Here is a 16,135-nt window from a genome sequence, read left to right as displayed (position 1 = left end):
GTGTTTATTTTATTTGTGATAGTATTGTAATTGTATGTAGTGCTTTGAGTGTCTCGTTACTGAAAAGTGCTATATAAATAAACTTACCTTACCTTACTGGTTCTTTACGTCTCTTCCAGTAAATGTTTGATCCTGGCTCTTAATATCACCATCAGAAGAAGTTTTAACATTTCTATCTCCAATCTTTTCTGTCATGTTTCTTGTTTGTGTCACTAATGTAGTTTTTCTTCATCTGATCTGAACAGTTTTGTACTTTAGTCCCAGATAAACAGGCTGCCTCCTCAGGATCTGTGGGCTGTGAAGCTCAGGGTTTCTGGAACTGATTTGTGATGAAAAATGATGATGTGAGTGGAGCTGCTGTTTTAACTGCCCAGGTGGTTGTTCAGTTCCTCACTGTTAGTATCTGCTATGTTTTAATGAGCCAGATCAGTTCACAATATGACTTCTGATGAGACTGTTCCTAAAAGAAGAATCATTCCAGACTATCTGTGGCTGAACTGCAGATGATGGAAATGTAAATATTGGAGAATAAAACAGTATTTGCTACCAGTTTTCTGACTGTTATTTTACAGAACATCAAATATGTCTAAAAGGTTAAAACAGTGATGGACTCAGCCAGTCTCAGTCTCCTGCAAATACTCATTTGACCTTTAGTCCCAAGAGAGGAGGAGGGGGTGTCTGTCCCAGCAGTCATTAATGGACTACAGGCTGAGGACACACTGGACAGGTCACCAGTCCATCACAGAGTCAGGGTTGGATCTACCTCACCAAAGTCTAGGTTCTGATTGGGTCAAGTGGACCAACTTTATAAAATGATGTCAGGTTTGTTGTTCAGGTTCTATTAATTCAAGTCCTGCCTACATCAGAACCTGGATCAGCAGAAACCAGTCCCACTGCAGTGGGTAGGGGAGGCTGTCTTCCAGCAGGAATTGTTGGAATAAATAAATGGAAGAAAAGCTCAAAACATGAAGATAACTTTGTTCCTTCAGGTTCTTCTGTCAGCAGATTAACATCTGACTTTTAAAGGTATCAGAAGGAGACACATATCTGATGGACAGGAAGACAGAGGAACCATTTTCTGGGTCTCTTTGGGTTCCTGTTCTGGTTTATTGTTGAGAAACACGCCTGCAGTCCAGATCTATCTCCAACTGATGCTTGGACCATCCTGAAGAAACTAGAGAGAATACCATCCTGTTAGTGGATCACAAGAGAGATGATGATTGTCATCTGGAGTGATTTCAAAGTACATCACCCCACCCTGTTAGTGGAGGCTGCCTGGCCCCGCCCTATAAAAGGAAGTTCCAGTTTCAGGTTTAAAGTGTAGAATATAAACTATCTATGTGTGTAATATAAACTATCTATGTGTGTAACTGCAATGTGTGGAAATAGGGGGGGTCAACCTTAAGGAGTGAGAAGCATAGAGAGTGCAAGGTCATAAATTAGAAGAGGATAGGGAAGGCCAGAGACAGGGGAGGATGAGTTGCATGTTACAATCAGAAGTATTCCTTATTTGGACCTAAGGGACTGTTATGTTATGTTATACATGTGGGACATGATATATGTATATGTTGAACACACCCTTGACACTGAATAAAACGAGCTGGAAGCAAGAGTTGATCAGAGTTGGGCTCGCAGATACTTGGCTGGAGTCTCCATCTCTCACTCTGCAGAGGCGAACATAAAGTAGATTGTACTTGTGTTTATTTCACTCTTTGAAACCTGTACCCAAATCAATGGACCCGGGGAAGCAGAGACGGCTTCAACAATTGGTGGCTCGTCCGGGATTTGGAACAACAAGCGAAAGAAATTCGGACCACTGACGAGGACCAACAGGCATCAGACACGGACTAGCCAAACTACAAAACAGGTAAGCAGAACCTGTTTAATCAAAACTCTGCTTTTGGATTTTCGATAGGCTAAATTAATATTGTGTCTGATGTCTAAGTAAGTCTGAGTCAGCCAAAACTTAAGAAAAAGAGTGTCATAAAAGTTGACTAGGATTTAAACTGGTGAATAAGATGTTGTTTTAAGAGAATTACAAGACTTAGTGGTGGTATTGTGTGGAAAAATATAGTAGTTTCTTGAACGTGGTAGTTCAGAGTACGTGCACACTCCATACCAGTTGGTGGCGGTAATGCGCATCTACAGGTATTTGCCAACCGCCATAAAATCCTACAAGAAGAAGAAAGGATTTCCGGTTCCGCTGGCCCCGCCCCCTCTTCCCAAACACGTGGATCTCTTCGAGTTTTTCAGTCTTTGTTCCCTGTTCGTCAGCAGCCCAGAAGCGGGAGTGTTGATAAAGCTGTAAGAGAGCTGCAGCAGCAGCAGTTGATGAACTCTGGAAAGAAGTCCAGCAGCTTGAGGAACATCTGGTCAAAGAAACTGGAGGGAAGCAGGAGCTCAAACAGCGGCAGGACGCAGCAGAGGAAGAGACACCAGATGATGGATGATGTTTTCCAGCCCAGATTAGGTTTGGATGTTTCCTTCTTCATGCCAACTGTGTGGATGGTAGTTAAAGTTTAGGAGCCGTTTTCAGTCTGCTGGTGGATTATTCCTCTGAATTAGAACTCGTTGTTAGGATAGTGAAACATCAGCAGGAGCTTCTGGAGCCCAGCTCAGAAATATTAGAGTTTGAAACGACAGAGGATCATCTAACTGAGGTGAAGTGAGCCGATATAAGTCAATGGATCTGATGTGTGTTTGTTTTTAAAAATAAAGATAAAATAATAAATGCAGGTTTTAGCAGTTATTTAGATTTCCACAAACTTTTCCCAACATCTATTTTTCTTGTCATCAGGTTAGAAACTCTGTGGTGTTTTTACATAATTTTCCACAAATATCAACATCCAATAGAGGAAAATGTGTCCATCCTCTTGTTTCTCATTATTTTAGAACCTAAAAATAAAATAGATTCTTTAAAAATAAAAACACATTTTAACATAGTAGATATTTATCAGAAATTATAAGTTGTCTTTTTCAAAAGGTCATGTAACGTTTGTGTCTTTAAATTAGTTTTATGTAGCTGGACTGAGGGCAATAATTGTTCTTTTTATTGTAAAGGTGACAGACCTCTAGTTTAGGACAAAACATCTCACTGAATATGAAGTTCAATAAAATAACCAGAAACTGTTCTGTAATCTTCTTGTTGCTGATGTAGAGAGAGCTCCTTCAGTGCATTTTAAACTATCGTTTGCATGTCAAATATTCTGAACATAAAGCCACAACATGGAGTAACACGTGTTCCCATCATTGAATAATAACGCTCACTGATATAAAAGTGATACTTAATAATTAAAGCTGGATTTCCCTCAGAAACTGTCCACTAATGCCGCCTGATGCATATTTCACACATTGAAGGATTGTTTAAGGAACAAGTAGTTGTTGGTTTATGATAAATTATGTCTCCTTTTTCTTATCACTGAACTAAATGATGAAATGTGTTTATTTCTGGTCTCTGTGCTGTATTCATATGAACAATCTCTACTTCACAAACCATCTGCTTCACAGCAAAACTCAGGCAATTATGTTTTATATAATAGTGATTTAATTCAGGGGTTAAATATGAGATTCTGCACATGACCTAAACTGTCAGTTCTTGAGGTTCAGTTTTCTCTAAACTGCTGATCAGATGTTTTTCTCTAATGTGAATCTTTACCAGCTTAGAAACATGAAGTTAAAGTTGTTCATAATGCATGTAATGTGTTTCAGTGCTGCCAGCAGATGTTAAAGAAGAGGCTCCTGAAGAACAGAGTCCTGATGTGGATCAGCAGGAGCCAGAGCTCCTCCAGATAAAGGAGGAACAGGATGAACTCTGGACCAGTCAGGAAGGAGAGCAGCTCACTGTGAAGGAGGAGACTGATACCAGGTTTCCATTAACTGCAGCTCCTATCAAGAGTAAGGATTTGTTTGTGTGTGTGTCTCCTGTCTGGCAGCTAACAGTCTGGTGCATCTGGTTGTCTTTTATGATCAAAACCAGATTTGCTTCATAAAAAGGACGAAGAAATAAGAAGTTTCCTGAGTTGAAACTGCCAGAAAAATACGACCCAAACAGATTATAAAGATATCTACGCAGAACCTGGAGAGACTAAATTAAACTATTCTGCTCTCCTACAGACTCAAAGGTCCACACTCCTTACCAGCTGGGGGCGGTAATGCCTCCTTCAGTTGTTTGCCAACCGCCAATATAAAAGAAGAAGAAGGTAGAAGAGGATTTCAAAGTAAGCCAATCAGAGGCAGAGTTCAGTTTACACAGAAACGCCCCCAGCAGCCCTGCTCAGGTAAACTAGCAGATGTAAGCTGCAACAATGGCGGGTCTGGAGGGAAGATTGCGTTTTCTAAGTGGAAGTACAGACACTACTTTATTCTCCTTGAGGTGTGGAAAACAATAATACATTTAGTCATGATTTCCGGTTCCGCTGGCCCCGCCCCCTCTTCCCAAACACGTGGATCTCTTCCGGGTTCTTCATCCTTTGTTCCCTGTTCGTCAGCAGCCCAGAAGCGGGAGTGTTGATAAAGCTGTAAGAGAGCTGCAGCAGCAGCAGTTGATGAACTCTGGAAAGAAGTCCAGCAGCTTGAGGAACATCTGGTCAAAGAAACTGGAGGGAAGCAGGAGCTCAAACAGCGGCAGGACGCAGCAGAGGAAGAGACACCAGATGATGGATGATGTTTTCCAGCCCAGAGTTCTGCTGCACAGATTAGGTTTGGATGTTTCCTTCTTCATGCCAACACTATTTTAAAAAAAATAGCAGTTAGTGCTTGGGGGCCTGATCGTCGGTCAGTTTATCTGCTGAATTACCAGATTTTAACTTTCATCTGCACCCACCTCAATCAACAAAACTAACTACACCATAACACCTCCACAATCAACTAGTTCTTCTTGTTTGCTTTGGGAAGAATATTGCCCCCTAGTGGCTGGTAGTGGCACCAAGATATGTTTGTGTTATTAATGTAATAAAGGGGATTTAATAAAACCTTTAGTTGTTTTTTATAATCAAAGCTTTATGCTTCCTCCTGCCTTGAAATGATTTAGTAACAACAGGTCTGTTAAGGGAGTTAAACTTGTCTCGTTCATCCCAAGTGGCCGTGTGTATATTTTTTACTTTTTTTGGTTCAGTCACCAGGATTACATTAAGATCCAGGACGCGCCCCCATTAAATGTTGCAACCCAGCTCAGCCAGGGAAAGGGGAAGCGACATTAAGCCGGGTGTTGTTGGTTTTTGAATAAAAGCTATCTAAGCTTCCTTAGTTCCAGGTTTTTGACAAAAATAAAATAAAAGGAGGATTTTAACTTCCTAAAGTGAAGCTTCTGAGCCTGCCTTCAGAAGCTCACAAAAGCCTTTAAAGGTACACAAGACAGGCCGCTGTAAGTTGAAGTTAGACACACATGAGAGTCCACACAGGAGACAAACCCTTTGGCTGTGATGCATGTAGAAAAATATTTGCCTGGAAGTCACAGTTAAAAATACACATGAGAATCCACACAGAATAATTTGCTTTTGTGTGGAAAACGTTTTGCTTTAAAATCATATTCATACGAACACATGACAAATCCACACAGGAGAGAAAATCCCATTGGTTGAGATGCTTGTGGTAACATTTTTTCCTTCAAGTCATCTTTAAACAAACACACAAGGATCCGAACTGAAGAGAAACGTTTTGGATGTGATAAATGTGGTAAACACTTCAAAAAATTCAAATCTAAACAAACACACTAGAATTTACAGTAAAGAAAAGCCCCTACTGGTTATGATTGTGGAAAAAAATTTAAGCATAATTTAAGACCCTTTTACATCATACAACGTAGGGCTGGGTGATATGGCCTAGCAGTCCACCTCGGTGACAATAAATGATCGGTAACATTTACCTAAACATCCATCCGTCCTCTGCTGTTATAGTCCAGTTGTTATTTGCTGGTTCAGTATGCCTTCAATTTTGAATAAATCCCCAACAGTGTCACCAGCAAAGCACCCCCACACCATCACACCTCCTCCTCCATGCTTCACGGTGGGAACCAGGCATGTAGAGTCCATCCGTTCACCTCTTCTGCGCCGCACAAAGACACGGTGGTTGGAACCAAAGATCTCAAACTTGGACTCATCAGACCAAAGCACAGATTTCCACTGGTCTAATGTCCATTCCTTGTGTTCTTTAGCCCAAACAAGTCTCTTCTGCTTGTTGCCTGTCCTCAGCAGTGGTTTCCTAGTAGCTATTTTACCATGAAGGCCTGATTCACACAGTCTCCTCTTAACAGTTGTTCTAGAGATGTGTCTGCTGCTAGAACTCTGTGTGGCATTGACCTGTTCTCTAATCTGAGCTGCTGTTAACCTGCGATTTCTGAGGCTGGTGACTCGGATGAACTTATCATCCGCAGCAGAGGTGACTCTTGGTCTTCCTTTCCTGGGGTGGTCCTCATGTGAGCCAGTTTCTTTGTAGCGCTTAATGGTTTTTGCGACTGCACTTGGACACTTTCAAAGTTTTCCCTGTTGTTAGGACTGACTAACCTTCATTTCTTAAAGTATTGATGGCCACTCGTTTTTCTTTATTTAGCTGCTTTTTTTTCTGGCCATAATACAAATTCTAACAGTCTATTCAGTAGGACTATCAGCTGTGTACTGTATCCACCTCCTGCACAACACAACTGATGATCCCAAACCCATTTATAAGGCTTGAAATCCCACTTATTAAACCTGACAGGACACACCTGTGAAGTGAAAACCATTTCAGGTGACTACCTCTTGAAGCTCATCAACAGAATGCCAAGAGTGTGCGGAGCAGTAATCAAAGCAAAAGGTGGCTACTTTGAAGAACCTAGAATATAAGACATATTTTCAGTTGTTATCTCCCATTCCACCACATCCCAAAGGTGCTCTATTGGATTGAGATCTGGTGACTGTGGAGGCCATTTGAGTACAGTGAACTCATTGTCATGTTCAAGAAACCAGTCTGAGATGAGTCGTACTTCATGACATGCCGCGTTATCCTGCTGGAAGTAACCATCAGAAGATGGGTACACTGTGGTCATAAAGGGATGGACATGGTCAGCAACAATACTCAGGTAGGCTGTGGCATTGAGACAATGCTCAATTGGTACTAAGGGGCCCCAAATGTGCCAAGAAAATATCACCCACACCACCTGCCTGAACCATTGATACAAGGCAGTATGTATCCAGGCGTTCAGGTTATTGAAGCCAAATTCTGACCCTACCATCCGAATGTTGCAGCAGAAATCGAGACTCATCAGACCAGGCAACATTTTTCCAATCTTCTATTGTCCAATTTTGGTGAGCCTGTGCGAATGGTAGCCTCAGTTTCCTGTTCTTAGCTGCCAGGAGTTGCACCTGGTGTGGTCTTCTGCTGCTGTAGCCTATTCGCCTCAAGGTTCGACGTGTTGTGCGTTCAAAGATGCTCTTCTGCATGCCTTGGTTGTAACGAGTGGTTATTTGAGTTACTGTTGCCTTTCTATTGTACGATCCAAGATGGCGCCGCAGATGGTCGCCTCGGCGTGTTGGTGCGCATTGTTTTGTTTTGTTTTTTGCTTTAAAACGGTCTTCTGTGATGGTACCCGGAGCTCTCTCACCAGAGAAGAACTCATGAACATCAGGGCTACTACACCAGAGGAGTTATTTCCCACTTTTCTGCCTACTGCTCTGGAATTTCTGGACATTCTGGTCAAAGGTGCGCTCACCTTTGTTCACGCGGTGAAATGCCGGAAGAGAGGGAAACGGGCTGGGGTGTTGGTACGTCTTCGCCAGCGTGGACTATGAACACCGTTACCTGGAATATTTCTCTCTAACGTGCGCTCACTTCCCAACAAAATTGAGGAACTACAACTGCTGTTGGGGAAAAACAGGGACTTTTATTCATCTGCAGTTTTGTGCTTCACGGAGACGTGGCTGTGTGGATCAATACCGGACTCTGCACTGCAGCTGGCAGGATTCCAGCTCTACAGAGCGGACAGAGACACGGAACTCTCCGGCAAAGCGAAAGGTGGAGGAATCTGTTTTTACCTCAACAGTGGTTGGTGCAACGACGTGACAGTGATTCAGCAGCACTGTTCTCCAGACCTGGAAGCCTTCATCATAAACTGTAAGCCTTTCTATTCCCCCCGTGAGTTCGCTTCGTTCATCCTGGTCGGTGTTTACATCCCTCCGCAAGCTAACGTGCAGGTCGCACAGGGCATGCTCGCCGACCAGATACTGAGTGTGGAGCGGACCAACCCGGACTCCTTAGTAATCGTCGTTGGCGACTTTAACAAAGGTAATCTGACCCACGAACTCCCCAAATATAGACAGTTTATAAAATGTCCGACCAGAGAGGACAACATTTTGGATCACTGTTACACCACCATCAGAGACGCTTATCACGCCGTCCCACGTGCTGCACTGGGCCAATCCGACCACATCATGGTCCACCTGATTCCTGCCTACAGGCAGAAACTAAAGCTCTGCAAACCTGTTGTGAGGACGACAAGGAAGTGGAGCAGTGAGGCTGTGGAGAATCTCCAGGCGTGTTTAGGCTGTACATACTGGGATGTGTTCAGGACTACATCAGCTTCTGTGAGGACAGCTGTGTACCATCATGCACCAGGGTGAGTTACAACAACGACAAACCCTGGTTCACAACTAAACTCAGAAGGTTAAGACTGGATAAGGAAGAGGCCTTCAGGAGTGGGGACAAAGGCATATACAGAGAGGCAAAGTACAAGTTTGGCAAGGCAGTGAAAGAGGCCAAACGACTCTACTCTGAGAAGCTCCAAAACCAGTTCTCAGCCAACGACTCTGCGTCTGTCTGGAAAGGGCTCAAGCAAATCACCAACTACAAGCCGAAAGCCCCCCACTCCATCAACGACCGACGCCTCGCCAACGACCTGAACGAGTTCTACTGCCGCTTTGAAAGACAAAGGGACAGTCCTGCAACCATCCCCCACGACACCCCCCAATAACTGCAGCCACAATCCACCACCCCCACCTCCCCAACCTCAAGAGGGGCCTTGGCACCTCCAACCCCCACCCTGAAGTTCCCCCCCACCAGCCCCCTACCCACGCCGAGGACGGCTCTTTCCATCCAGGAGAGGGACGTCAACAAACTCTTCAGGAGACAGAACCCCCGGAAAGCTGCTGGTCCGGATTCTGTCTCACCAGCCAGCCTGAAGCACTGCGCTGATCAGCTGTCTCCAGTCTTCACAGACATTTTTAACACCTCACTGGAGACATGTCATGTGCCAGCCTGCTTCAAGTCCTCCACCATCGTCCCTGTTCCCAAGAAGCCAAGGACCACAGGGCTTAACGACTTCAGACCCGTCGCCCTGACCTCTGTGGTGATGAAGTCCTTTGAGCGCCTTGTGCTCTCACACCTAAAAGACATCACCGACCCCCTCCTGGACCCCCTGCAGTTTGCCTACAGAGCCAACAAGTCTGTAGATGATGCAGTCAACTTAGCCCTTCACTTCATCCTCCGGCACCTGGACTCCACAGGAACCTACGCCAGGATCCTGTTTGTGGATTTCAGCTCTGCCTTCAACACCATCGTCCCAGCTCTGCTCCAGGAGAAGCTCTCCCAGCTGAGTGTGCCCGACTCCACCTGCAGGTGGATCACTGACTTCCTGTCTGACAGGAAGCAGCGCGTGAGGCTGGGGAAGCACGTCTCTGACTCCCTGACCATCAGCACCGGTTCCCCCCAAGGCTGTGTTCTCTCTCCTCTGCTCTTCTCCCTGTACACCAACAGCTGCACCTCCAGTCACCAGTCTGTCAAGCTTCTGAAGTTTGCGGACGACACCACCCTGATCGGACTCATCTCTGATGGTGACGAGTCCGCGTACAGTTGGGAGGTGGACCATCTGTTGCACTGGTGCAGCCAGAACAACCTTGAGCTCAACGCTCTAAAGACAGTGGAGATGGTTGTGGACTTCAGGCAGAACCCAGCCCACCTGCCCCCATCACCCTCTGTGACTCCACAATTGACACTGTGGAATCTTTCCGCTTCCTGGGAACCATCATCTCCCAGGATCTCAAGTGGGAGCCAAACATCAGCTCCCTCATCAAGAAAGCCCAGCAGAGGATGTTCTTCCTGCGGCAGCTGAAGAAATTCAACCTGCCAAAGACTATGATGGTGCACTTCTACACAGCCATCATTGAGTCCATCCTCACCTCCTCCATCACCATCTGGTACGCCGCTGCTACAGCCAAGGATAAGGGCAGGCTGCAGCGTGTCATTCGGTCTGCTGAGAAGGTGATTGGCTGCAGTCTACTGTCGCTCCAGGAACTGTACACCTCCAGGACCCTGAAGCGGGCAGGGAAGATTCTGGCTGATCCCTCCCACCCCGGTCACAGACTCTTTAAGACTCTCCCCTCTGGCAGGAGGCTGCGGTCCATCCGGACCAAAACCTCACGCCACAAGAACAGTTTTTTCCCATCTGCCACCAGCCTGGTTAACAAAGCCCGGAAACCACCCTGACACTCTCCCTTCCCCCCCCCCCCCCTTTTTTTTTTTTGCTGACAGGACACTTGTAACCTGTAACTCTATGCGTTACATTAACGCTCAGCTTGGACTCCTGCTTTACTTGCACAATGATCACCTGCACTGTTGTATTGCTCTTGCATCTTATACTGCTTTACTTTTACTCTCACTCACTTAAAACTGTGCACATATATTTATATTATATTGTAGATATGTTTATACTGTTTAATTTGTACTGTATTGCACAAACTACGCCAAAACAAATTCCTTGTATGTCCAAAAACGTACTTGGCAATAAAGCTTTTCTGATTCTGATTCTGATTCTATTAGCTCAAACCAGTCTGGCCATTCTCCTCTGACCTCTGGCATCAACATGGCATTTGCTCCCACAGAACTGCCTCTCACTGGATATTTTCTCTTTTTCGGACCATTCTCTGTAAACCCTAGAGATGGTAGTCCTTGAAAATCCCAGTAGATCAGCAGTTTCTGAAATACTCAGACCAGCAATCTGGCACCAACAACCATTAACTTAACCATTTAAGTTCAAAGTCACTTAAATCACATTTCTTCCCCATTCTTCCCCATTCTGATGCTCGGTTTGAACTGCAGCAGATTGTCTTGACAATGTCTATATGCTGAAATACATTGAGTTGCTGCCATGTGATTGGCTGATTGGAAATTTGTGTTAACGAGCAGCTGGCCAGTGAGTGTATATCAGATTGTTCTAATCTTTATTATCTTTGTAACATTGTCAAGGTAAAGTTATTCATAATGCATGTAATGTCTTTCAATGATGTCTGCAGATTTTAAAAAAGAGGCTCCTGAAGAACAGAGTCCTGATATGGACCAGCAGGAGCTGGAGCTCCTCCACATAAAGGAGGAAAGTGAAAGAATCTGGGCCAGCCAGGATGGAGAACAACTGAATGTGAAGGAGGAGACTGATTATACCAGGTTTCCAGTAACTGTTGTTCATATGAAGAGTGAAGAGGATGAAGAGAAACCTCTGTTCTCTCAGCTTCATCAACACCAGACAGACGACAGAGATCTTCCAATCAGCAGCTCAACTGACCAGATAAAAGCAGAAATTAAAGTAGAGGACTGTGGAACATCAGAAACCAGCATAAACCCAGATCTAAATACTCATGGAGGCTTTTCCAACTATTCACTGACTAAAGACAGTGAAGATGATGAAGAGGATGTGAAGCATCATGAATCTGAGCTTAAACACTTGTCAGACTCTGAAACTGAAGACAGTGAGGATGATGAAGAGGATGATGATGTGAAGCATCATGACTCTGAGCTTAAACGCTTGTCAGTCTCTGAAACTGAAGACAGTGAGGAGGACTGGAAGGAGAGCAGGACTCCAGGATCAGGTAGAAACGCTGTCAACAAATCTTTGAGCTGCTCTGAGTGTGGGGGAAAATTTGCTAACAGACGCTCTCTTCAGAGTCACATGACATGTCATCCAAGATTAATGTCTTCAGATTGTTCCGGTAATGAGACTTGTTTCAGAGAAAAGAAAATTATAGATTCACTGACAAATGTCCAGAAAGGTAGTAAAACGTTTAATTGTGGTGAGTGTGGTCAAGGTTTTACCAGGAAATATAATTTAAAACGACACACAAAAGTCCATACTGGGGAGAAACCCTTTAGTTGTGATGCATGTGGAAAAAGATTTCCCTACAAGTCAAATTTAAACATACACATGATAATTCACAAAGGAGACAAAGCCTTTGTGCAGAAGTCAACTTTAGATGAACACATGAGAATCCACACAGGAGATGAACCTTTTGGTTGTGATGCATGTGGTAAATGATTTGCAGTCAAATCAAAATTAAACACACACATGAGAATTCACAAAGGAGACAAACCCTTTGGTTGTGATGTATGTGGAAAACGATTTGCTCTTAAATCAACATTAAACACACACATGAGAATTCACAAAGGAGACAAACCCTTTGGTTGTGATGTATGTGGAAAAAGATTTCACTACAAGTCAGATTTAAACACACACTTGAGAATTCACACAGGAGATAAACCTTTTGGTTGTGATGCATGTGGAAAACGATTTGCAGTCAAATCAAAATTAAACACACACATGAGAATTCACACAGGAGATAAACCTTTTGGTTGTGATGCATGTGGAAAAAGATTTGTCTTCAAGTCACAATTAAACACACACATGAGAATCCACACAGGAGACAAACCCTTTGGTTGTGATGCATGTGGAAAAGGCTTTGTGCGGAAGTCATATTTAGACAAACACATGAGAATTCACACAGGAGACAAACGTTTTAGTTGTGATGCATGTGGGAAAAGATTTGCCTGGAAGTCATATTTAGACAAACACATGAGAATTCACACAGGAGACAAACCTTTTAGTTGTGATGCATGTGGAAAAAGATTTGCCTGGAAGTCATATTTAGACAAACACATGAGAATCCACACAGAAGACAAACCCTTCGCCTGTGATGCATGTGGAAAGAGATTTTCCTGGAAGTCAAATTTAGATAGACACATGAGAATCCACACAGGAGATTAACATTTGCTTGTGATGCATGTGGAAAAGGTTTTGCTTCAAAATCATATTTATACAAACACATGACAAATCCACACAGGAGAGAAAAAACATTTGGTTCAGATGCTTGTGGCAACTTCTTTGCCTTCAAGTCGTCTTTAAACATACACACAAGAATCCAAACTGGAGAGACACTTTTTTGATGAAATAAAAGATAAACCCTTTGCTGGTTATGATTGTTAAGCATAATTTAAGACCCTCTTTACACCATATTGCATAGGTCCCAGGAAGCAATGTTTTTTCACGTCTGTTATCCGTTTAGCTTGCCAATAGTGGCAGATTCATGGAAGTCCCAGTTGCTTGTTCTGAAAAGCAGCAGCAGCTCGCTTATTTAGTTTGCCCGGGAGTGGATATACACCAGATAGATAGTGGTGAAAAAGTGTTTGCCACCTAAACCTAATAACTGGTTGGGCTAACCCTCAACAGCAACAACTGCAATAAAACGTTTGCTATAACATGCAATGAGTCTTTTACAGCCCTATGGAGGAATGTTGGTCCACTAATTTTTGCAGAATTGTTGTAATTCTGCCACAATGGAGGGTTTTCGAGCATGAGCACGCTTTTTCTCAGTTAAGATTATAATACAGTTTTAAAGTCACACATTAACTGTGACTGTCTTATCTTTTTCAGAAGTCTTAACTGTCTTATCTTTTTCAGAAGTAGAAAACTACAAGTATAATCAAAGCAACATGTATGATGATTTTCTATTTTTCTACAATTTTTAAATGTAATGAAGAGTGGTAATGTTAATCAATTGTGATGTATTCATAAAAATGAAGTGATGGGTTTTTTTTTTAGCTATAACTGGTATGAGAGCAAGAAGCAGAGAAATTGTGTGTTAGAAAGCTTGAGGCTGAGCAGATAAGGAGGGCACCATGGCTTGGGAGCCAGAGGCGGCAGAGACATAACATTAGGACGGGAGGGGCAGAGGAGAGCCAGCTCATGGGAACTGGGCATGGATGGAAGGTCAACGAGCAAGATCAAGTCATAACAAGCATGGGAGCGAGAAACGAGAAGCCAGGTTCATGCTGTTTTCATCAGTCTGAAGTTCAAAAAACAGGCAAAAGTCATCGGACCAGGATGGGAGCAGGAGTCATGAAGGTCAAAAAACAGGCAAAAGTCATAACACAGGGAGCCAGCTGGGGGCTGTTTACGACTCTGTCTACGGAGGCCAGGAGACGGCACCGAAAAGTCACGGTGACCGTGTAACTCAATGATGGGATAGCTTGCCCGGCAACAGGGGATGAGCAGTGAGGCTATCTGCACTATAAAAACTCTGCCAAAGAAAGAAACGGGGTCGTTTCCTTGCAGAAGACCAGCGAACAAGATGGGACAAAGAAAGAAGCTACAGATGAATCATAAGACCGGAGACGCAGCCCCGCTGACAATTCTGCATTATAGAGAGGATCAACCCGTGTGCCCTGAGAAGAGCTGCAACTCAGAATTGAGAATCTGAATTTCATTTGTTGCATTTTTACCAAGACAACTGAAGTGAACTTGGTCAGAGAACAACTGATTGCTCTAAGTTTCAGGCTTCTGGAAATCCTGAACCAACCTCAATTACACCTCAAAGGTTTCCTTCAACTATTCAGGCTCTGGAAGCTACTGACATTTGAAACATATGCCAACAAAGTTTCCGTTTTTTAAATTGAAATTTTTTTTTTCAACTTTGCCATCGAAACCCTGAGCATCAGTGCCTGTCCACTTAGAGGAAGAAAACTGAAGATTTGCCTCTCATCCAAGAAAACAATCACTTGTGGCCTACTGAAGAAATCACTCCAGTCGGATCCATGGTGAGCCTCCGTCTCCAAAGCCTCTTCAGCCTTCCCAGTTTCAGCATTAGGGAAAGATAGGTTAAGTTGATTGATTTATTTCTATTATTCAATTTTGCTGATTGTTAATCTGTTACTGACACCTGCAAAATTAAATAAAGCATATAAAATTCTAGATTTATTGTGAACAATAATTTATTGTGGGGAATTATTTGAGTCACCTTATTTCTGGGTTTTTCGTTGGTGGTAAAAAGTCTTGTTGCCTGGTTCCAAATGATTTTAGGAGGTTTTTTTATAGGTTGCCTTAAGCCAAACTTGTTAAAACAATGCCCTTGGGGCTCGTGCTGAGCCACTAAAATCAACCTAACCCATATACCAATTGAAAGTTGTAAAATAGGTAATGAGTTGCCATTAACAGAAGTGAAAATCGCTCCTTTCGTTTTTTTGAGTTTTTACGGATGTTGTTTGGCCATAAAGGTGCTGCACAGACGTTCCAGTGAATCATGGACTTGAGATGAGCTGTTTTTAAAACCTTCCAGCAGCAAAGTTTATCTTTTGCTGTTGATCTTAGATTTGTTGTATATTATACCTAAAATAAAAATGCCCTTGTTTGCCTTAAAAAGCATTTATCTGTAAGACAGGAGTAAAGAGACATTCTGAGTAAAATCATAACCCATCAAAAGGATCAAGCTTTCTAATAAAAACATCAACAGTTATCAAAATCTTCAAAACAGTCAGTAATTTTTTATTCCAACGCAGGGCAACACACACCTAAGGGCAATTTAGAGAGACCAATTAACCTAACAAGCATGTTTTTGGACTGTGGGAGGAAGCTGGAGTACCCAGTGAGAACCCACGCATGCATGGGGAGAACATGCAAACTCAATTCAGAAGGACCCCCCGGCCAGGAGTTGATCCCAGGACCTTCTTGCTGCCAGGTAACAATGCTACCAACTGCGCCACCATAAAGAAAGACAATTAAATCATTGGATACCTTTGTGTTTTAGAATTTCACATTGATACCATGACACCGTGAAACCAACATATTTACAGTCCAGGTTATCACACCATTGTGGCATCTTTGATTTTACCTACTGTACTGTTCACTGATAATATTTATCAGATTTTCTTCTCTAGTTCTAAGATAAATTTGTTCATAATGCATGTAATTCTAGATCTAGCTCCATCATACATCAGAGATCTGATTGTTCCATATGTTCCTAACAGAGCACTTTGTTCTCAGACTGCAGGTTTACTGGTGGTTCCTAGAGTCTCTAGAAGTAGAATGGGAGGCAGATCCTTTAGTTATCGAGCTCCTCTCCTGTGGAAC

The 16,135-nt window shown here is 43.2% G+C and overlaps 1 protein-coding gene across 1 annotated transcript; it reads left to right on the top strand.

Annotated features, from left to right (window-relative positions):
• The first annotated feature begins 2,210 nt into the window (after positions 1-2,210).
• On the top strand, positions 2,211-14,242 carry LOC124865218 (eukaryotic translation initiation factor 5B-like). The gene is made up of 4 exons (XM_047360175.1): positions 2,211-2,470; positions 3,709-3,894; positions 11,259-12,044; positions 14,094-14,242. Exons 1-4 carry the CDS (start codon positions 2,332-2,334, stop codon positions 14,240-14,242), a joined length of 1,260 nt encoding a protein of 419 aa, XP_047216131.1. The 5' UTR covers positions 2,211-2,331.
• Positions 14,243-16,135: the final 1,893 nt, after the last annotated feature.

This window comes from Girardinichthys multiradiatus, unplaced genomic scaffold, assembly GCF_021462225.1.
Source record: "Girardinichthys multiradiatus isolate DD_20200921_A unplaced genomic scaffold, DD_fGirMul_XY1 scaffold_45, whole genome shotgun sequence".
NCBI lineage: Eukaryota > Metazoa > Chordata > Actinopteri > Cyprinodontiformes > Goodeidae > Girardinichthys > Girardinichthys multiradiatus.
This window is presented reverse-complemented; position numbering and strand designations above follow the sequence as displayed.